The sequence below is a fragment of the Ornithorhynchus anatinus genome, chromosome X2 (genome assembly GCF_004115215.2).
Source record: "Ornithorhynchus anatinus isolate Pmale09 chromosome X2, mOrnAna1.pri.v4, whole genome shotgun sequence".
In the NCBI taxonomy this organism is placed as follows: Eukaryota; Metazoa; Chordata; class Mammalia; order Monotremata; family Ornithorhynchidae; genus Ornithorhynchus; species Ornithorhynchus anatinus.
In genome coordinates this window covers 8,042,565-8,063,695 of record NC_041750.1, presented here as the reverse complement: position 1 = coordinate 8,063,695, position 21,131 = coordinate 8,042,565, and the positions used below count along the sequence as shown (strand labels likewise).

The window sequence follows — 21,131 nt, the reverse complement described above, 5'->3', positions numbered from 1 at the left end:
CGGGCTGGGCTGCGCGCTCCCTAGCGGAAAGAGAGGAACTGCGCCTCCCTCGCCGGGGCTCGAAGTCCGCACCCCGTTTTTTGGCTGCTTGGTTTTTTGGTTTTTACGGTATTCGTGAAGGCTTACTAGGTGCCAGGCGCTGAAGCAGGTACAGGGTCATCAGGTTGGACGCGGTCCATGTCCCCCCTGGAGCTCACAGACTCAAGAAGTCCGCGGGAGGCCGAACGTTGCGGGGTCCCCGCTCCGCCACCTGCCCGCTGTGTGACCTTGGGCAAGTCGCTTCACTTCTCTGGGCCTCAGCTACCTCATCTGGAAAATGGGTTTTAAGACAGTGAGTGGGACAGGGACTGTGACCGACCTGACGACCTAGGACCTACCCCAGCGCTCGGAACAGTTTGGCACATAGTAAGCACTTCGCAAGTTCCGTAATTATTATTATTAGCAGCCAGGCTCGGCCTTAGAAGGCCCAAGGGTCTGGCCATATGGAAATCTGGGTTCCAGGACCCCCATCCCCATCTGACAGACAGTTACTCTCCCCCGCGCTTCAAAGCCTTATTGAAAGCACAGCTCCTCAAGAGGCTTTCCCTGACCAAGCCCCCTTTCCTCTTCTTACGCTCCCTTCTGCGTCGCCCTGTCTTGTTCCCTTTGTTCATCCCCGCTCCCAGACCCACAGAATTTATGTCCATATCTATAATTTATTTATTTATATTAATATCCGTCTCCCCCTCCAGACTGCTCGTTGTGGGCAGGTAATGTGTTTATTGTTATATTGTACTCTCTCAAGCACTTAGTACAGTGCTCTGCACACAGTAAGCGCTCATTTCATACGATTGAACGAATTAATCTGACAATGACTCTCTCCCCTTCAGAGACATCTCCAACGGGCCTATCCTGACTAAGCCTTCTTTTCCTTTTCTTCCACTCCCTTCTGCTTCACCCTGACTTGCTCCCTTTATTCACACCGCCGCCCCCCCCCCCGCCTTCCCAGCCCTCAGCACTTATGTACATATCCGCAATGCATTCATTTATATTAATGTCTATCTCCCCCTCTAGCCTGTGAGCTCGTTGTGGGCAGGGAATGTGTCTGTTATAGAGCATGGACCTGGGAGTCGGAAGGATCTGGGGTCTGGTCCCGGCTCTACCACTTGTCTGCTGTGTGACCTCGAGCAAGTCACTTAACCTCTCGGTGCCTCAGCTCATCTGTAAAACGGGCATTAAGACTCTGAGCTCCGTGTGGGACTGGGACCGTGTCCAACCCTTGCCAATCTTGCATCTACCCCAGAGCTTAGAAGAGTGCCTGGCACACGTAGTAAGTGCTTAACAAATAACCGTAATAATTATTATTATCGTGTACTCTCCCGAGTGCTTAGTACAGTGCCTTGCACAATTAAGCACTGAATAAATACGATTGACCGCCCGACTGAGCCGCGGTAGGGAGCGGGGGAGAGATAGGAGCTGGAGAGGACCAGCAGGGGTCGCTCTTAACGTTCCTCTGTTTCCCTCCTGGTCCCGGGCCTTGGCTCCCACGATGCCTTACTGGACGAGCCGGGGGAGCCGGGGGGGGGCGGGGAGCCATCCAGTGAAGCAGCCCTGGCTCTGAAACCCTTCTCCTTGTCGGCTGTGTGACCTTGGACAAGTCACTTCTCTGTGCCTCAGTTATCTGTAAAATGGGGATCGAGACGGTGAGCCCCACATGGGACAGGGACTCTGTCCATTCTGATTTGCTTGTATCCACCCCAGTGCTCAATATGGCGCCTGGCACATAGTAAGCGCTTAACAAATACCACAGTTATTATTATTGAAGCCAGTGGTCAGGAGTTTCTGTTTGAGTCATTCATTCGATAGTATTTACTGAGCGCTTACTATGTGCAGAACACTGTACTAAGCGCTTGGAATGTACAGTTGGGTAACAGATAGAGGCAATCCCTGCCCAATGACGGGCTCACAGTCTAATCGGGGGAGGAGAAGACTTGATGTGGAGAAGACTTAAGAACTTCGATATTCACCCCTCCCCAGCCCTGCAGTACTTATGTCCGTATCCCTCTGTAATGTATTTTAATGTCGGTGTCCCCCTCTAGTCTGTGCAGGGATCATAGCTCCCTACTCTTTCGTATTGTCTTTACCCAAGCACTTAGTACACTCCTCTGCACACAGTGAGTGCTGAGTAAATATCACCGATTGACTGGGCAACTACTGGAGGCTTTTGAGGAGTGGGGAAGCATGTGCAGAATGATATTTTAGAAAAAATAATTGGGCAGTAAAACAAAGTATGGCCTGCAGAAGAGAGGGACTTAGGGGCATAGAGATCAACGAGGAAGTTTGATGGCGGTAATGAAGCCAAGTAATATGACAAATACCTGGACCGGCATGGTGGGGGCGCCATTTGGATGGAGAGGAAGGGGCAGATCCTGGAAATGCTGTGGAAGAAGACAGTGACAGGATTTCGCAATAGACTCAATATGGAGTTTGAAAGAGAGGGAGGGGTCGAGAAGATGCTAAGACCGTGGGCTCCAGAGATGGGGAGGATGGTGGTGTTATCAAGTGATACGGAGAAAGGAGCGGGAGGGGATTTGGGAGGGAGTGCTAAATGCTAAGTGTCAGTCATTCGGTCAGTCATATTTATTGAGCGCTTTCTGTGTGCAGAGTATTGTACAAAACGCTTGAGAGAGTACAATATAACAATACAACAGACACATTCCCTTTCCACAACGAGATTACAGTCTCTGCACACCGTTAAGTGCTCAAGAAATACAATGGATTGATTGACTGATTGAGGTGCCGTAGGGACATCCAAGTAGAGATGTCCTGGAGGTAGGAGGAAAGGCGAGACTGCAGAATGGGTGAGAGATCGAGGTTACTGAGGAAGTTTTTAGAGTCCGGGGATGGATTTCCCGGAGTTCAACCGTAAGGTTCGCCCCTGGCACCAGACCTAAATTCCCCGAAGTGTGAGGGTCGGGCTAAGTAAGGCTCAGCAACCTTGGGTAGTCTTCCAGCCGCCTTCTGCTTGTCCCCCCAAAAAACTTCCACCTTGCCCTCTGCTCCGCTGCGTGGGCAGAGAATGGCTCTCTGGGCCCTCCGTTTCACCACCACCCCCGCGCCCCTCCTCTAGCCAGAGGAACCGGCAGAGCCGGGTGTGCAGCTGCAGGGAGACTGAGGCTCGGGAATCCGGCTGAGCCCAGGCCGTGCGAGCTGGGACACGTGGAAGTGAGAGCAGGGAGTGGGCGGAGGAGCTGGCTGAGCCCTCAGCCTCACAGCCAGAGACCTTGGTGAGGACCAACCCCATCCTCCCCAAAACTCAAGGAGCAGGGGTGACCGGGAGGACAGGGAAGGAAGGAAGTGGTCTCACCCCACTCTCTAGGGACCAGAATCCCTGCACTGGATTGTCCCAGGAAGCGGGGACAAGAGTGGAGGGAGGAAAATCACCCGCCAAATTGGCAATGGACCAAGCAGCGGTGGATTCTCTACAACTATGGAGAAGGCTTGATTGGTTGACCCGGGAGGGATGGATAATGGGACTAGCCAGGGAGCAGAGTAGGACTCCACTTCACAGGTGACTTGTGATTTGGCTCAGAGGGAGGGGGAACTGGAGGACTTCGTATCCTCAGACTCCAATAGTTTCCCGGGATGTGAATCCAGGCTGGGAAGGATTAATGTGGTCAACCCACACAGCCCGGAGATTGCGCAGCTGCAACCTTGCCCAGTTCACTCCCCCGGCCCCCACCCTGTCTGGTCCTGTTACAGCCTCACCTTCTCCCCAGCCCCCACCCTGTCTGGTCCTGTTACAGCCTCACCTTCTCCCCAGCCCCCACCCAGTGGCTCCCCACTAAACCACCCACTGGCTGTGACTGGCCCCACCCTCGGAATAGGCAGCTTTAGGACTCTGACTTTTCGGAGACCCTCTGCGGAGGCAGGGAGGTGGAAGAGGTGGTCAGGAACCCTGGAGAGAAGGTCAGTCCCTTCTTTCTCCCCCGACCTTGCAGCACCGTGAATTTCCCATGCGGTCCTGGGTTCTTCCCTGGCTCCCTCCCCAGTTCCCGGTTTGGCTGAACCAGGGCTTCCCAATGCTCTCCCGCCTCCTCCCAGCTAGGCACCCCTGAAAAGGATTTACTGCCAGGGATCTTGGGGGAGGGGTGGCGGTGGGGGTGTTGGTGACAAGGGAAACCCAAGACTATTAGATGAGGGGGCGGGGAAGGAAGTGGTGGAGAGAGGGAGGCTTCCTGGTGGGTGAGTCTAGGCTGGAAAGAATTCATTCCTTCATTCACTTAATTATATTTATTGAGCGCTTACTGTGCGGGGAACACTGTACTAAGCGCTAATGCTGCCAGACCCCCGGAGAGACTCTCCCGAAACCGAAGACCAAGGGGTCTCTGGCGATGAGCTCTGTTCCTCCTTCTCCCTGTGGCCTCTCCATTTAGTCAGTTTGGGATCCTGCCCTCCCCTTAGGCTCTAGTCTTCTTGAGGCCCGGGCCTGCCTCTGCTTGGGAATGGCATTAACTCCAAACCCTGACTTTGGGCCTTTCCTAAATGGCCCCAAATCCCTTTACCGTCTCTATGATTGGCCAGTTTACAGTCCCTCCCCCTTGTATCCCAAGGCCAGGTTCTGGGGCAAGGCATTCATCCCAAGCCCGACGCTTATAGTAATAGTATTTACTAAGGGCTTACTGGGCACAGAGCACTGTTCGAAGTGTTGAGAGAGACTCCCCAGATGGGAATTAGACATGGTTCCTGGGCCTCTCCTTGTTGGCCAGTTTCCAATCCCACTGCCTTAGGCCATCAGCAACCAGGATAGGATCCGTAGTGGAGGGGAAGGAAACCAGGATCTGGGTGTCCACAGAACGTGTTCGATGTTCACCTTGAGTTCCAATTTTAAGATCCTTCCCTGGTGGCTCCACACCCCCCAGCACTCATGCTGATCATTCTATGTTCCGCCCTCTTAGACTTGGGGGAGAGGCCCAGGTCTCCGGCATGGTGGGGAACTCTGGCTCGGTGAGGATTTTGGCGGCCTCCATCTCCCCTCACCTCTTTGCTCACAGTCCCGTGTAATGTGGCCCCCCCCAAAAAAAGAGCCCCCCTGGCTCAGACAGCGTGGCCTAGAGAAGCAGCATGGCCTAGTGGATAAAGCCTGGGACTGGGAATCAGAAGGACCTGGGTGCTAATTCCAGCTCCGCCACTTGTCTGCTGTGTGACCTTGGGCAAGTCATTACACTTCTCTGGGCCTCAGTTCCCTCATCTGTAAAATGGGATTAAGACTGTGAGCCCCATGTGGGACATGGACTGTGCCCAAACTGATTTCCTAGTATCTACCCTAGCTCTTAGAACAGCGCCTGGCACTCAGTAGGTGTTCAATGAATACTATAAAAAAGACACCCCATATTCTACAAGAGTGGGAAGAGGAAGGGGCCGACTGATCCATGGATGGATTGATCAGTCAGTCATATTCATTGGGCACGTGTGCAGAGCACAGTATGAATGAAGCACTGGAAGAGTCCAAGATACTGTTCCTGCGTTTCAGGAGTTTACGGTTTAAGTCGGGGGGACTGACAGACACAAGCCATTCACAATGCTATCGATGTGGCCAGCAAAAGTTTAGAAGGATAAATAGATAGATGAATAAAATTAATCTTGTTAGGGAGTAAAAACATCAGTTCCAAGGGCAGCTTTTGACTGTTGGATGGAAGTGACCTGGGAAGGGGGTGTTTAATCGGGAAATGCTTCCTGACGGAGGTGGGATTTGAGGAGACATTTGAAAACAGGGAGAGCTGCAGTTTGGCAGATTTGAAGGGGGAGGGAGTTCCAGGCATAGGAGGCTGGAGAGTTGAGGACGAGCCACAGTGAGAAAGTTAGCGTGGGAGGAACGGCAAGCAGTGAGATGTAGTGGGAAAAGAACTGACAAGCAAGAGGGAGAGAGCTGATGGAGTGCCTTAAAGCCAGTCAATGATCTGGCGTTTCTGCTTGATGCACAGAAGAATGGGTGACCAATGGAGGTTGTTTGTTAAACGCTTACTATGTGCCAGGTATTGTACTAAGTGCTGGGGCACTTAGCTAATCAGGTTGGACACAGTCCATGTCCCACATGGGGCTCACAGATTCAAGAGGTCTGCGGAGAACCAGGAGAGAGTGGAATCTGTAATGGCCTAGCCGATAGACCATGGACCTGTGAGTCAGAAGGATCTGGGTTCTAGTCCCAGCTCTGCCACTTATCTGCTGTGTGACCTTGGGCAAATCACTTAACTTCTCTGTGCCTCAGTTACCTCATCTGTAAAATGGGGATTGAGACTATGAGCCCCATTTGGGACACGAACTGTGTCCAACCTCATTAACTTGTACCTACCCCAGCGTTTAGAACAGCGCTTGACACATAGTCAGCACTTACCAAATATCATCATTATCATTAAAAGCAAGATTGAGTAAAGTTTCCAGGAGGGGGGCGGGGGTCCACAGGGTCAGAAGCAGTGGAGAAGTCAAGGAGGGTGAGGAGAGAGCACAACCCATCTGTTTTGGCGTGAAGGCGGACTTTGCGGAGTGAAGGGAGTGGAAACCAAACTGCAGTAGGGCAAGAAAAGAGTTGGGGGAGAGGAAGTGGGGGCAGTGGGCTTGAGGAATTTGGATAGGAATGGGAGCAGGGAGATGGAGCCATAGCTGGGCCGTGAAGCGGGATCAGAGAGGTATTTATTTTATTTTATTTTTTAAGGATGGGGAGAAGTAGGTGTGTTTGAAGGCAGAGGTGAAGAAGCCGTTGTAGGGAGCAGTCAGGGAGGGAAGAAGATCGGGAGAAACAAAGGTAAGAGGGCATGGGGTCTGAGACCCAGCAGGGAGAGTAATTTTTGAAAGCAGACTCTCCAGTCAGACGGCCGAAGAATCCGGCCTCGGAGGCTCTCCCTCCCCCCGCAGCCCCCCATCTGTGTCTCAGCCCCGAGGGACGCTCTCCCTTTCCGCTGCCAAAGAGTCCGTCGGGGGGGAGATGGGCGCAGCTCAGCGTCCTGGTGACACAGGCGTGGGAATGGAGCCGCCTCGGTCAACAGGACCTTCCATCTCCCAGTTCCCAGGGGGTTTGGCAGACCCTCCCGGCGCCCCCGTAGGAGGGGAGGGGAGGGGAGAGGGGAGGGAAGAGGCGCGGCTACGGGGGGCGGGGGAGTGGATTCCCTGCAGACCTCCTAGGCTTGGACGCTGGGGTTCGCTCGGCCCTGAGTGTGGGGGGCCGTGAACGAGTGAAGTCTCTGACGCCCGAGGAGGCGGCACTGCCTGGTAGCTCCGGGCTGCCCCCGGGGAGCCGTGGGCGAGGCAGGGCAAGGCGGGGGCCAGCGGGGACCCTCCCGGTCCGCCCCGTCCCGTCCCGCCCCCGGTTACGCTCGGTAGCAGGGCCGGGCTCGGAGCTCGGGAAGCTGTAGCCTCGACCGCAGGGGTGAATGCCGGACACCGGTGAGCGGGGGCGTGTGTGTGTATGTGTCGGGGGGCGCAGGTTGGTTCGGGGGGGGGTGGTCGAAGGCGGAGACAGCAACCACTTCCCTCTCCCCCGTGGCGTCCCGCTCCCTCCCGGCGTATGCAGGAGCCGGGAGCGGGGGAGGGCAACCGCGGCCGGGAAAGTCCGGAGGCAGGGGGATGGCCGCGCGGGCGGTTGGGGAGGGGGCTCCTGGCAGGTTTCTCGGCTCTCGTGCCTCCTCCCCCTCCGCTCCACCTGTGACAGTGACGGGGTTAACGGAGCCCACGGGACCCCGATTTTCACTTGTGTCTACCAACTCTATTTCACTCTCCCGAATGCTTAGTATAGTGCTCCGCACAGTGTTAAAACTCAATCAGTACTGCGGTCTGATGGGTTGGGGTGCGAGATCGTGTGTGCGTGCGAGTGTGCTTGTCTGTGTTTCACCCTCTGGCTGGGCTGGCCCTCCTCGGAGAAGCACACGCATACGTGCGCACACGATCTCACACACGAATCCATCATCAGTGGTACTGATTGAGTTCTACTCTGTGCAGAGCACTGAACTAAGCGTTTGGGAGAGTACAATCCAATCGTACCCAGCTGTTCTTGCAGGGAGAGGGCTGGAAGGAGCTAGGGCAACGGGGTGGTATCGTGTTCGAGTGTGCGTCGCTGAGTGTCTGTGCGTAAATGCCTGTCTATGGCGGCCTCTGTGTAAATGCTTTGTCTGTGTGCTTGAAGAATGATCATCATTGCATTTGTTACCCGCTTTGTGTCAAGCACTGTGCTAAGCGCTGGGCTCACGGTCAAAGTAGGAGAGAGAACAGGAATCTGTCTGTATATGCTCGGGTGTCTAAATGTATCTATGTGGGCCTTTCTGCCTCGGCATTTATTTGTGTGTCTGTGATGTGTCCATCCTCCTGCTAGTCTCCGAGAATGTCTAGAATGCTATTCCGTGCCTGTCTCTATCTGTGGTTAGTCTGGGCGCTGTGCTTGGGTGTCCGGAAGTTGAGCAGGCAGGAGCCTTAGCTTCAGGAGCCTCAGGAAGGTTTATCTGCTACCTAGTCGAGATCCAAGTTTCGGGGAGCTGCAGGCATCACAGATTGGGAGGCAATAAACCAGGTAATGACGAGCTTCCCCGCTAACACTACCCCACCCCCCTCCCGTCGTGTTCAGACTCTTTCACCAGGCTGAGTACTGATGAGCGCAAGTCTCCCGCAAAAAAAAAAAATCACACTTGGGTCTTTAACTTGAGGGTTGGATCCTGCTGAACCCGAGCACTGTAACTTTCACACCTTGTATCTACACCGATATGCTGATTATGGAGATTCTATTCTTTTGCCTGGAAGGACTCGTGGCCTTTTTAAAGTCTCTCCCGAGGTGAATGAGTCATCGGCCAGCTTTCCCACGATCTCCAATTCCTCCGAATCTTCCCCTGATTTCCAAGCTGGACTCTTTTGAGCTTTCCCAGGTGTAACCAGGGACTTTTTGGGTTGTCTTATGGTAGGTTTCAGGATTCTTACTTGACTAGGGTGTAATTCATTAGTATTCATTTCACCTTCTTTGGAAACAAAGGGCAGACTGCTTTCCCCAAACGCCCGCACACACCACACACACACACGCCTCTTCTGGGCAGTCTCCAGTTCATCCGTCTCTGTGTATTAGTTGTGCTAATTACTGCGCGCTTACTGTGTGCTAAACTCCGGGGTAAATACGAGATACCCTGCTCAGCCGCGGTCCCTGTCCCACCCAGACGAAGAAAAGAATAACGGCGAAACACGAACGGGACGATCCAAGTCAACGTCGAACTGAGTAGAGTAGCTAAAAATAGTGGTGGGGGGTGGGAGGCGGGGGTCCTCGGGCCGTCGACTGCTCCACGCAAGAGATAGTTCTTGATGACCAGCTGCGGCAGCCTCCCCAAGGTTTTTAATATTTCGAAGGGCATTCATTCCTACGGTGGTCGACGAGAGGTGGGAGGCTTGATCGCAGGGCTGGGTATTTCCCTGGCTGAGCGTGTGAGGGGTGTGGATTTCTACGTCTGGGTCTGAACGCCCGTGAGCGTCCACGTCCGACTTTATCTTATCCGTGGGCTCTTTTCTGACATCGTGTTCGTCTCTGGGCCCGCCTGGATATTTCTGGGGGGTGCCTTTCGGCGCGTCCTTCCTTGCCCTGAGACTGGAGGCCCGAGAGGCCCTGTGTTGCACGTTCCCAAGCGGACAGGACAGTGCTCTGCACACAGTGAGTGCTACCGTGATGGATGGGACTGAACGCGGGCCGGGGAGGCCGGGCTTCTCCGGAGGGGCGCGCCCCCCCCCGCCCCCGTTTCTGATCCACTTCTCCCGTCCCGGCTTCCTCCCCGCAGGGTCCGGCTGCCCTCTCACCCTCCGCCCCCCTCCCCGACTCCAGCGATGTAGCCGTCGGAAGGGACGCAGCCGAGCAGGCCGCCCCCCGCCGCCCGCTTTTGCCCGAGCCCCGACCATGGAGCCGGCCGACGCGGTCCTCGTCCTCCACTACAACTACACCGGCAAGCTGCGCGGTTCCCGCTACCTGTCCGGGGAGGGGGTGCGCGCCGAGGCGGCGGCCTTCCTGGCCATGTGCGCGCTGATCGTCGTCGCCAACCTGGCCGTGCTGCTGGCCCTGTGGCGCCACCGCCGGCTCCGCGCGCCCGCCTACCTGCTCCTGGGCAGCTTGACCCTGTCGGACCTGCTGGCGGGCGCCGCCTACGCCGCCAACCTCCTGCTCTCCGGCGCGCGCACCCTGCGCCTCTCCCCCGCGCTCTGGTTCGCGCGCGAGGGGGGCGTGGCCGTGGCCCTCGCCGCGTCGGTGCTCAGCTTGCTGGCCATAGCGCTGGAGCGCCACGCGACCATGGCCCGCAGGACCCCCGCGCGCCCCCCCCGGACGGGGGGCGGCTGCCGGGGAGGGAGGGCTCGCGCGCTGCGGCTCGCGGCGGCCGCCTGGGCGGCGTCGCTGGGCCTAGGCGCCTTGCCGGCCCTCGGGTGGAACTGCATGGGCCACCTGGCCTCCTGCTCCACGGTGCTGCCGCTCTTCGCCCGGGCCTACGTCCTCTTCTGCGTGCTGGTCTTCTCGGCCGCCCTGGCCGCCGTCCTGGCCCTCTACCTGCGCATCTACCGGCTCGTGCGCTCCCACGCGCCCGCGCGCCCGCCCGCGCGCCGCCTGCACCCCCGGTCCCTAGCGCTGCTGCGCACGGTGGCCGTGGTGCTCGGCGCCTTCACCGCCTGCTGGCTGCCGCTGTTCTTCCTGCTGCTGGTGGACGTGGCCTGCCCCGGACGGTCCTGCCCGGTGCTCTACCAGGCCGACTACTTCCTGGGCCTGGCCATGGTCAACTCGCTGCTGAACCCGCTCATCTACACGCTCACCAGCCGGGACATGCGCCGCGCCCTGCTGCTCCTCTTGGACCCCTGTTGCGGCCGCCCGCCGCGCTCCTCTTCCGGGAGGGGTGAAGACCGCGCGGGTGGGGTGAGCGACGGGGGTGGAGGAGCGGCCCGTTGCCGGCGGCCCCGCACCCCGGCTGGCAACACCGGGACGTCGCCCCAGCTCGACGGACCGGACACCAGCGGGTCCACCGGCAACCTCACGCCCGTCCCGGCGCCGGAGACCCAAGGCGTCTACTGACCCGGCCTTCGTGACCCTCCCACCTGCTCTCTCTCTCTCTCTCTTTCACACACACACACACACACACACACACACACACCCCTCTTTTTTTAAATAAAACGATTTATGATAAAAAAAAGATCCGAATGACAAGGGGGTACGGTGGGGAAGGGTGCGCCAGAGTAGTAGTAGTAACACTTATTGAGCGCCCGGTAGGAAAACATAGAATAACGGCGTGACACATTCCCTGCCCACAAGGAGTTTGCATTCTAATGGGAAGACAAACATAAAAACATTGACAATGAAAGTGAGCAAAATCCATAAACGAATTGGACAGACAGACATGCACGAGTGCTAGGGAGGCTGTAAAGAAATTCATAAGCAGTAGAGTTCGCTGAGGGGACGATAAAGACTCGAAGTGCGGGGAAACCTGGTTGATGGAAGTGGGGTTTTAGGAAAGGATGCTGCGATCGAGGCTTCTGCGGCAGCCTGTGGGTTGGGACACGGCAGTCCCTCGGGGGCTCCTCTTCTCTTCTGCCTCCCGGGGGGCGCCGGGGATACTTCCCGTCGGGGTCTGGGGAACGGCCGGCGGCTACGGGTCCCGAATCGGGCACGTGGCGTCCCCGCGTGGATAGAAGCCGCCACTGCCGCCCCACTCCCGCCTCACCAGCTTCCCTTTCTGTGTCCCCAGAGCAGGGAAAGGAGACTTTGGACGCACCGGCTCCCGGCTCCCTGGCCGGTTCCTCTTAGTGGGAGAGGCCGGACAAGGACTATCCTACCAAGTGGCAAGAAAGGGAAACGAAATCAGGAGCCCGAGGCAATGCCCCTCGGGGAGGACCCCCCCCCCCATATATCCCCTTCCACCCCACGGATGGAAGTAAGGGGCCGGCGATTGTTTTATGCGGAAAAGAGACGGGAAAGGGTCAGGGCGGACGCGGCAAGTGAAAGTAATAACAACGACAATCACCTCTTAAATATATAGAGGGCTTTTATTTTCCCCAGTGCCTTGATCTTATTTCATCCTCACACCTTCCCCAGAGGACAGGGAGAGGCAATTTCGCTGTAGATGAGGAAACAGGCTCCAAGAGGTTAGGCATCTAGCCCGAGCTCGACCGCAGGCCCAGGGGCAGAGCTGAGTCCAGTAACTCCTGACTCCCGATCGTGTTTGGGATTCAGAGGACGTGGGTTCTAATCCTGGCTCCGCCGCTTGTCTGCTGTGCGACCTTGGGGCAAGCCACTCGCTTCTCTGTGCCTCCGCTACCTCAGCTGTAAAAATGGGGATTAAGACTGCGAGCCCCATGTGGGACAACCTGCTTACCCTGTATCTACGCCAGGGCTTAGAACAGTGCTTGGCACATAGTATGCGTTTAAATACCATTATTATTATTATTTACTGAGTGCCTACCGTGGGTAAAACACTGCACTGAGCGCTTGGGGAGTACAAAATAACCGAGTTGGTAGACACATTCCCTGCCCACAGCACTTAAGTGCATATCCGGAATCTATTTATATTAATGTCTGTCTCCCCCTCTAGACCGTAAGCTCCTTGCGGACAAGGAAGGCGTCTACAACTCAGTTATACTGTACTCTCCCGAGCGCTTAGTATAGTGCTCTTCACTCAGTAAATGCTCAAAAAATACGATCGATGGATCGATGTAGCTTACAGTCAAGCGCCCGGACACCGCTTCCCCTTTGGGTCCCGGAGCCCTGGGTGACCGATTGGTTCTCACTTCTTTGGAACCTCGTTTTCCCAGTCCAGAGACCAGGAGTCCAGAGACCCACTCCCCCGTTCCGGTCCGCTCGGATTCCCTGCGCGCAAAAGCCGATGCCGTCCCCCTACCGCGCGTCGTTCCGTCCCGAAGGTGTGAGGGGAGCACACGTGGGGCGAAGATGCTTGTCCGCTGGGCGCGTGTGGCTGTCGCCACACTTTCTCGAGTCCCGACTCTGGCCCGGACGAAAAGAGAAGGAGAAGAGCCAAAAGGGGGGCACTTCCCTCGGCCCGGCCCACGATCCGGAGTCCGCCCCCCCCTTCACCCTTTCTCTCCCTCCCTCCTCTCCCCCCGCCCTTCTCTCTCTCTCCCTCGCCCGTTCTTCCCTTTGTCCCTCCTCCCCCTCCTCCTCGCCACCGATCCCAACGAGCGCTGCTGTCCCGAGCGGGAAATGGACTGGGGGGGGTGGGGGGGTGGGGGAGGGCGGGGAGGAGGGAGGGGAGGACTTTTATTCTGACACGGGTCGGGCGCGCTCTCTGCTTAGTCATGGTGACTTACAGCTTCCCCGCCCCCCCCCCCCCCCGCCCCCCGATCTCCTGCCGCTACGCCGCGATGGAGGAGCCGGAGGCCGGGAGGCGGAGGAGGAACCGGTCCGCGGGCATGGGCGGGTGAGTAACCCTTGCCGCCGGCGCCCCCGTGGGCCGGGAGGAGGGGGCTCCACGGGACCTGGCGGCCCCTCCGCGTTCGGGCCTTGAAGCAGCTGGGCCGAGGGGTGCGGGGGGGGGGGGCGGGGGGCGCTGGGCCTAACGCCTCCCCGCCTCCGGCCTCCTCGCCGTTCGGGCTGCGCCGAGCCCCGGGAGGGGAAGCGAGGGAGACCCCGGAGAGGTCGGGAACGGGCGGCGGTGGCGGGGGAGAGAGATCGGCAGCGGAGCCGGTAGGGCAGGGAACAGCGCGGCGGGGGGCGAGTAGCGTTCCCGGGTCCGACTTGCCCCTGTGGCTGGCCAAGCCGGGGTCGAGAGGCGGGGGTGGGGAGGGGGAGAGGTGGACCCGGCCCAGCGCCGCCCAGCGCCGCCCCCTCCTTAGGCCACGAACGGATTTGACTGGGGGGATTCTCCAGGTGGGGGGGCGGCGGGGGAGCGGCTAGATCCGTCGGTCCTTGTGATGGGCTGCTGGGGGCGTGGCCGCCGCCCGCTCTCCGTCCTCCGTTTCCCTACGGGTCCGTCAAGGGAGACGAGGAGGCGGGGCTGGCCCTGGCTTTACTCCCGGTTTCTTTCCCCCCCGTTTCCCCCCCCCCTTCCCTCCCGCCCGGTTTCCAGCTGTGGAGGCCAAACCATTGTCTCCCCTGTTCCCCCGCCCCCCCCGCCGTTTCCTCTCTGTCAGCCATCCACCCCCACCCCCCCTACAGATTTCCCAATCCAATTCTTCCCCCCCTTCCCCCCCACCCCCCAAGGTCAGTTCGTGTGTCTGGAACCCCAGGAGTGGGAAGGGGACGCAGGAAGACAGGGCCGAGGGTGGAGTGACTCCCGTTTCCCGCCCCCGGGACCATCTGGGCTGGGCCCCGGTCTGGCCAACCCTAATTGTTCGATCCCCCCCACGGGCTCCCGAGCGGAGCCGAGGACTGATAGTCGGGTTACTGTGGGCCTGCAGGCACCCCGCAGCCTGCCCGTGCCGCCCCCTAACCCAGCCCTGCCCCGCCCCGGAGTTTCCCCATTCACAGTGAGGAGATGTCGCACTGGGGGAGTGGGCACCCTCTCGCTCTGTGTCATTCATTCAATCTTTATTGAGCTCTTCCTGTGTGCAGAGCACTATATTAAGCGTTTTGTCCTTCCTAAATGGATGATGCACTTCTGGGGAGGGGGGCAGTTATAGAGACCATCCCTGTTACTGGGGAGAAGGGAGGATTGGGGGACACATCTACCTCCGAACCTCTCCTTCACCAGCTGCTGACTCTCCCCCCCCCCGGCCCAGGTGTATGAAGAAAGGTTCCTGTCCACTTCCTCCACTTCCTGCTCCCAACACACACACACACACACACACACACACACGCCCACACACACACGCCCACATGTGGGAGGGTAAAAAGCAGGGTAGAGGAGATCGGCAGCCAGAGTCACAAACTTGGAGAGGGTGACTCCGGCTGCCTATCTTCTCTACCCCGCTTCACCCTCCTGGCTGCGTGGGCTCTGATGTTTGTGTGTATGTGTGTGTCTGTGGGCGGAGACCGTGTAGGGAGGAAGTGGACAGGGACCTTTCTTCTGATGGGGAGGAGTGGAGGGGTGCCCCCGACCCCCAGATTCACGACCCTGACCGCTCTCTCTCTTTCCTTCTTTCCAGGTGGCCGACTCTGAGGGCCACTAGTGCTTCTCTGGCGTAGCGGGCGAGACCCTCCCAGCCCTGTCCGCTCTCTTCCTTCATCAGACCGCACCCGATCTACCTCCCCGACTCTCCCCACCGGGCAATGCGGTGATGTACGCACCAGAGTGCAAGGCTGAGGTGACCCCCTCGCAGCAGGGGGGCCACCGCACGTTCAGCTACACGTTGGAGGACCACACCCGGCAGGCCTTCGGCGTCATGAACGAGCTGCGCCTCAGCCAGCAGCTGTGCGACGTGACCCTGCAGGTCCGGTACGAGGGCGCCCCGGCCGCCCAGTTCGTGGCCCACAAGGTGGTGCTGGCGTCCTCCAGCCCCGTCTTCAAGGCCATGTTCACCACCGGACTGCGGGAGCAAGGGATGGAAGTGGTTTCCATCGAGGGGATCCACCCCCGGGTTATGGAGCGGCTCATCGAGTTTGCGTACACGGCTTCCATTTCCATGGGCGAGAAGTGCGTCTTGCACGTGATGAACGGCGCTGTCATGTACCAGATAGACAGCGTCGTGCGTGCCTGCAGCGACTTCCTGGTGCAGCAGCTGGACCCTAGCAATGCCATCGGCATTGCCAACTTTGCCGAGCAGATCGGCTGCACTGAGCTTCACCAGCGGGCCCGCGAGTACATCTACATGCACTTTGGGGAGGTGAGGCGAGGCTGGATGGGGGGACCCCCCTCCCCCCCACCCCCTTGGGCTAGAAGGGTTATATCCGTGCTCAGTGGGCGGCCCGGAAGTGGGGTGAAGGGGTTAACTCTGGGCCAGGCTGGGTTCTGCTCTGGTTTGGGGGAACCCGAGTCGGGGAGATCTCACCCATCGATCCCCAGACTGGGAGCCTGGACTGCAGCATTTTGGGGGCTCAGGGCTGTGTTTGTGTGTGTGCGTTCTGGGGGATGATGAGAGGGCAGGGGGCTGTTAGCAGCCCCTGTGAACCAGTTCCCGCACCATAGGTAGCCAAGCAGGAAGAGTTCTTCAACCTGTCGCACTGTCAGCTGGTGACGCTCATCAGCCGGGATGAGCTGAACGTCCGCTGTGAATCTGAGGTCTTCCACGCCTGCATCAACTGGGTCAAGTACGACTGCGAGCAGCGGCGCCTCTATGTACAGGCCCTGCTGCGGGCCGTGCGGTGCCACTCCCTCACCCCGCACTTCCTGCAGATGCAGCTGCAGAAGTGCGAGATCCTGCGGTCGGATGCCCGCTGTTCAGACTACCTGGCTCAGATCTTCCAGGACCTGACACTGCACAAGCCCCCGCAGCCCGGGCTGCCGTGTAGGGCGCCCAAGGTGGGGCAGCTCATCTACACAGCCGGCGGCTACTACCGCCAGTCGTTGAGCTACCTGGAGGCCTACGACCCCAGCAGCGGGGCCTGGGTGCGGTTGGCGGACCTGCAGGCGCCCCGCAGCGGCCTGGCGGGCTGTGTGGTGGGCGGGCTGCTCTACGCCGTGGGCGGCCGCAACAACTCTCCCGACGGCAACATGGACTCCAGCGCCCTCGACTGCTACAACCCCATGACGGACCGGTGGGCCCCCTGCGCGGCCATGAGCGTGCCGCGGAACCGGATCGGCGTGGGGGTCATCGATGGCCTCATCTACGCCGTGGGCGGCTCCCACGGCTGCGTGCATCACAACAGCGTGGAGAGGTGAACGCGCCACAGGCCGGGAAGTGGGGCGGGAGATGGAGGGGTCCTGTTGGGAGGAGGCGGGGGACGGGGGGGGGGGGAATCCTTTCCCCAACCCTTGGGCTCCCGGGGGGGCTGCCGGGAGCTTGGACGAGGACGTGCCAGAGGTCACACCAGGGGACGTGGGGAAGACCCCGGGCACCTCCTGCTCTCCCTCCTCACCCCTTCCCTGCGAGGGCTTTCAGCTTCCAAAGGAGCCAGTGGGTGCTTAGAGGGGGCAAGAGAGGGAGAGAGGAGGGGTGCGGACACCTTCCCCTCAATTCCGCCATCCCTGCCCGCTTTCCTCACAGGTATGAGCCGGAGCAAGATGAGTGGCACCTGGTGGCTCCAATGCTGACACGCCGGATCGGGGTTGGGGTGGCCGTCCTGAACCGCCTGCTGTATGCCGTCGGCGGCTTCGACGGGACCAGCCGGCTCAGCTCGGCCGAGCGCTACAACCCGGAGAGGGACGAGTGGAAGCCAATTACGCCCATGAAAACCGTGCGCAGTGGTGCAGGTGGGGAGCTGGGGACTGAGGGGAAGAGAGGAGGGGGGTCTGGGGCGAAGGGAGAGGGCTGAGTCTCGATGACCGTAGCAGCCTCCCTGCCGGTCTCCCAGCGTCCAGCCTTCCCCTTCCCCTAGGCCTGCCGGGCAGGCCTTCCTTGCTCGTCAGTCAGTCGATCAATCGGTGCTCTTTATTGAGCGCTTACCATGTGTAGGACACTGTACTAAGTGCTTGGCAGAGTACATTGCAACAGAATTAGCGGACACGTTCCCTGCCCATAACGAGCCGGCGGTCTAGAGGGACGAGCTTACGGACTTCTTAGCCAGGCCCCGAAAACGGTCCTGAGAACCTCTCTCTCCTCCTCGTTATCGGTATTTTTTCCCCACTGCTTGCGGAGCACTGAACTGGGTGCCTGCCGCCTGCAGAGCGCTGTACTGAGAGGGTTCAGCAGCAGGCAGTGAAGGTGGAAGACACGAGCCGACGGGCTAATGGATGGTACGCTGTTCCAGGAAGCCCTCTGAGACTGACCCCTCTGGGTTCTTTGCCACTCCAGACCCCGTTACCCGTCTGAGTGAATCGTGTTCCCCCTGCTGTATGTGCCTCACATCACTTGAGATTTTACGGGTACTTGCCTGACTCCGGGCCGGTCCTGTGGCCTCCGTCGGACCGTGACCCCCTTCGAGGGCAGGAACCCCTACCTGGGCCTTCTCCCTCTGCCCCGTCCCCGGCGTCCCGTCTAATAATAATAATAATAATGTTGGTATTTGTTAAGCGCTTACTATGTGCCGAGCACTGTTCTAAGCGCTGGGGTAGACACAGGGGAATCAGGTTGTCCCATGTGGGGCTTACAGTCTTCATCCCCATTTTACAGACGAGGGAACTGAGGCACAGAGAAGTTAAGTGACTTGCCCACAGTCACACAGCTGACAAGTGGCAGAGCTGGGATTCGAACTCATGAGCCCTGACTCCAAAGCCCGTGCTCTTTCCACTGAGCCACGCTGCTTCTCCAGGGTCTAGGTCTCCTGAGTCTAGGGCTCGGCTCTGCCCTCAGGGAGCTCAGGCCCTGTCAGGCTGACGGCTGAGGAGAGAACTGAGGGGCAGTGTGACTCGGGGGAAGCGGGTGCAGGGGAACGGGTCTCTGAGGTTACCCGCTGCCCATCTGCCTGCCTCCCCGACTGGAGCCCCCTCACCCCAGCGGCTGGCAGATTCCCCATTCAGGAGTTGCGCCGTCCTGACTCTGGGTCCCCTTCTCGCCATTCCCGGCAGGTGTCTGCGCCCTCAACAACTGCATCTACGCCACAGGGGGGTACGATGGCACCGACCAACTGAATAGCGTAGAGCGCTATGACGTGGAGACCGAAAGTTGGACCTTCGTCGCCCCCATGAAGCACCGGCGGAGTGCACTGGGGGTCACCGTTCACCAGGGGAAGATCTACGTATTGGGTAGGGAACGGGTGGGGGGCGGGGAGGGAGGGACGGGATGAGGGAGCAGAGGAGATCTGCTGCTGACCAGGGGCTCGACTCTGGGGGGCGGAGGGAACTCTGATGGGCAAAACTGGGGAGGAAGACCAGTAGCAGGAGGGTGTGGAGAGGCCTGGAAGGGGATGGCGTCCTCTGTCCCCCATCCCCTCTCCCCATCCCCATTCCCGGTCCTGTCCACATCCACTGTCCCCTGCCCCTTCCCGCCCCCCCCCCCCCCCACAGGCGGTTACGACGGCCACATCTTCCTGGACAGCGTGGAGTGCTATGACCCGTCAACGGACACCTGGACTGAGGTGACACGCATGACCTCGGGCCGCAGCGGTGTCGGGGTGGCGGTCACCATGGAACCCTGCTGGAAGCAGATCACCAGCCGGGACTGCAGTTGCTGAGGGGAAGGGGTGGGGGTTTTCGTAAAGAAGGTGGACGAGTTGGGGAGTGGACCCGCCTCCGCGTTGAAGCGGTCAGGTCTGGGCGACCCTGCCCTCTCGCTCGGACCCTCACCGCGCCCTGCGGGACAGTGACTGCCTGAAGTCTTCCAGGGGGAGGGGTTTGTGGACCTGACGGAGCTGGACAAAACCCCTGTGGTCTCCCCCCACCTCCCCAAACCGGGGCTCCGAGTGCTTCCTCCCTCTCCCCACTTTTCTGCCAATAAATGAAAGGACTGACGAGTGGGGGGCTCCACGCTTTCCTGCTCCCCCCGGCCCCCGGCCCCGGGAGGAGAAACTGTGGTGTGCTGCCCCCTCCTGGGAGGAAGCAAAACCACCCCTGTTTGCATCCCATTTTTCATCCCGTGTCGCCCTTGGGCTATAATAATAGTAATATTAATAATGGTGGCATTTGTTAAGCACTTACTATGTGCCAAGCACTGTTCTAAGCCCCGGGGTAGATACAAGGCAATCAGGGTGTCCCTGCTGGGGCTCACGGTCATAATCCCCATTTTCCAGATGAGGGAACTGAGGCCCAGAGAGGTGAAGTGACTTGCCCAAAGTCACCCCGCTGATAAGCGGCGGAGCCGGGATTAGAACTCACGCCCTCTGACTCCCAAGCCCGGGCGCTTCCCACTGAGCCATGCTGCTTCTCTAACCGGACCACACCCTGCAGCGAGAGGTGGGGGAATGCCTGATTTTCTGCCCCGATTCGGATATCTGCCTCTCCTGGCACCTCCAGTCGGTGCCACGGGAAATCACTGCCTGGTCACAAGGGCTGAGAGGCGGACCCACCCAACACGGGTGACCGGCGGGATCGGGGTACGGGGAGAGGAGGGGGCCACGACTTGTTAAACCTGGGGAAGTGGGGGACAGGGAGGGAATGGGCAGCACAGAGCCGGACCCTCTTCAAAATGCATCCGCCATCAGGCGCTCTCAGTCACGCGTGTTGGGGAAAGGGGGAGGGGATCTGGCTGAGTGAAATGCGGTTTGCCACCATCAGTCAGTCAGGCCTCCGCTGGGCATGTGTGGGCTACTGGAACCCAGCAACTGCACGACCCCCAGCTAGGGCATGCGGGCAGGGTACCGCGCTCCATGCCGGACAGGCAGGGACCCCGACGAGAGCAGTCGTTGCTGAGCGGCGGGTTTCTCGTCTACGGTCCTGGAGAGGTTTCATTAGAGGTCTCTGTCCCACCTCCCCAACCCCGGGGTGGGGGGGGGGCGGCGGCAGCACAGCGTGGAGAGCTTCCCAGGGGTGGGCCGGCATGCACAACTCAGCCGTCGTCCGCCCCCAACCCTCAACTCCCGCACATTCAGCGGCAGTACCCGATCGATCACGGCAACACCTAATTATGGAACGATGCCTGGGTAGTTGGGTGCCGGAGAGGCCTGCCCCCAGCCGCACCGCTCCGAGGAGAAGACCGGTCTCCCACTGCGGAGGGAAGAATTGAAGAGGGGGGGAGGATGCTTCCACAATTCACACACAGCTCTCTCGGGGAGTGACACGCAGTCTGCCCCCATAATAATGAGAAGTCTGCCTCGATTTTCCCAGCGGTCTATTTACACATTATCAGTACAAGGGAAAGGGGACCAACCGTGTGGGAGGGCTGTGGGGGAGGAGAGATTCCTAAAAGAATTTACAGTCCAACATTACAGTATGTACAATAAGCGAACCGCAAACAGGTACCATTCTTCCCACACCGCCCCACTCCCAGCAGGCACCCTAATCATTTTCTTAAAAAAAAAAAAACCCAATCTAGAAGCTGGCGGGGGTCCGTAGGCTCAGAAATGGGGGTAACACAGCAATCAAAACAAATGCGGAGACCTAACATCTTCCCATTCCTCTCTCCTGGGGGTACAGGGGATGAGGGCAAGCGGAGTCATGCCTGTCCCCTACCACAGATTTGGAAGGGGGTGATAGGTGATGGAGATTTTGGTAGAGAAGTTGGGCAGGGCACATTTA

At 59.1% G+C, this 21,131-nt stretch overlaps 2 protein-coding genes and 1 long non-coding RNA gene across 3 annotated transcripts; 2 read left to right on the top strand and 1 right to left on the bottom strand.

The window, feature by feature from the left end:
- The first annotated feature begins 7,202 nt into the window (after positions 1 to 7,202).
- On the top strand, positions 7,203 to 11,123 carry S1PR5 (sphingosine-1-phosphate receptor 5). The gene is made up of 2 exons (XM_029053191.1): positions 7,203 to 7,419; positions 9,777 to 11,123. Exons 1-2 carry the CDS (start codon positions 7,407 to 7,409, stop codon positions 11,045 to 11,047), a joined length of 1,284 nt encoding a protein of 427 aa, XP_028909024.1. The 5' UTR covers positions 7,203 to 7,406; the 3' UTR covers positions 11,048 to 11,123.
- An 875-nt stretch (positions 11,124 to 11,998) lies between these two features.
- LOC120638099 lies at positions 11,999 to 13,075 on the bottom strand. Its single transcript, XR_005659587.1, has 2 exons — positions 12,867 to 13,075; positions 11,999 to 12,292 (listed from the first exon to the last, which is right to left on the bottom strand). It is a non-coding gene; the product is annotated as an uncharacterized LOC120638099 (long non-coding RNA).
- Positions 13,076 to 13,322: 247 nt separating this feature from the next.
- On the top strand, positions 13,323 to 19,412 carry KEAP1 (kelch like ECH associated protein 1). The gene is made up of 6 exons (XM_029053424.2): positions 13,323 to 13,403; positions 15,070 to 15,747; positions 16,050 to 16,738; positions 17,068 to 17,273; positions 18,528 to 18,704; positions 18,966 to 19,412. Exons 2-6 carry the CDS (start codon positions 15,202 to 15,204, stop codon positions 19,130 to 19,132), a joined length of 1,785 nt encoding a protein of 594 aa, XP_028909257.1. The 5' UTR covers positions 13,323 to 13,403; positions 15,070 to 15,201; the 3' UTR covers positions 19,133 to 19,412.
- Positions 19,413 to 21,131: the final 1,719 nt, after the last annotated feature.

Bases quoted from the DNA above. Each gene is read 5' to 3' on its own strand.
- KEAP1 (XM_029053424.2), top strand. From the start codon at position 15,202: ATGTACGCACCAGAGTGCAAGGCTGAGGTGACCCCCTCGCAGCAGGGG. The intron at 15,748-16,049 runs GTGAGGCGAGGC...CCCGCACCATAG, and splicing joins TCTACATGCACTTTGGGGAG to GTAGCCAAGCAGGAAGAGTT. The intron at 17,274-18,527 runs GTGGGGAGCTGG...CATTCCCGGCAG, and splicing joins AACCGTGCGCAGTGGTGCAG to GTGTCTGCGCCCTCAACAAC.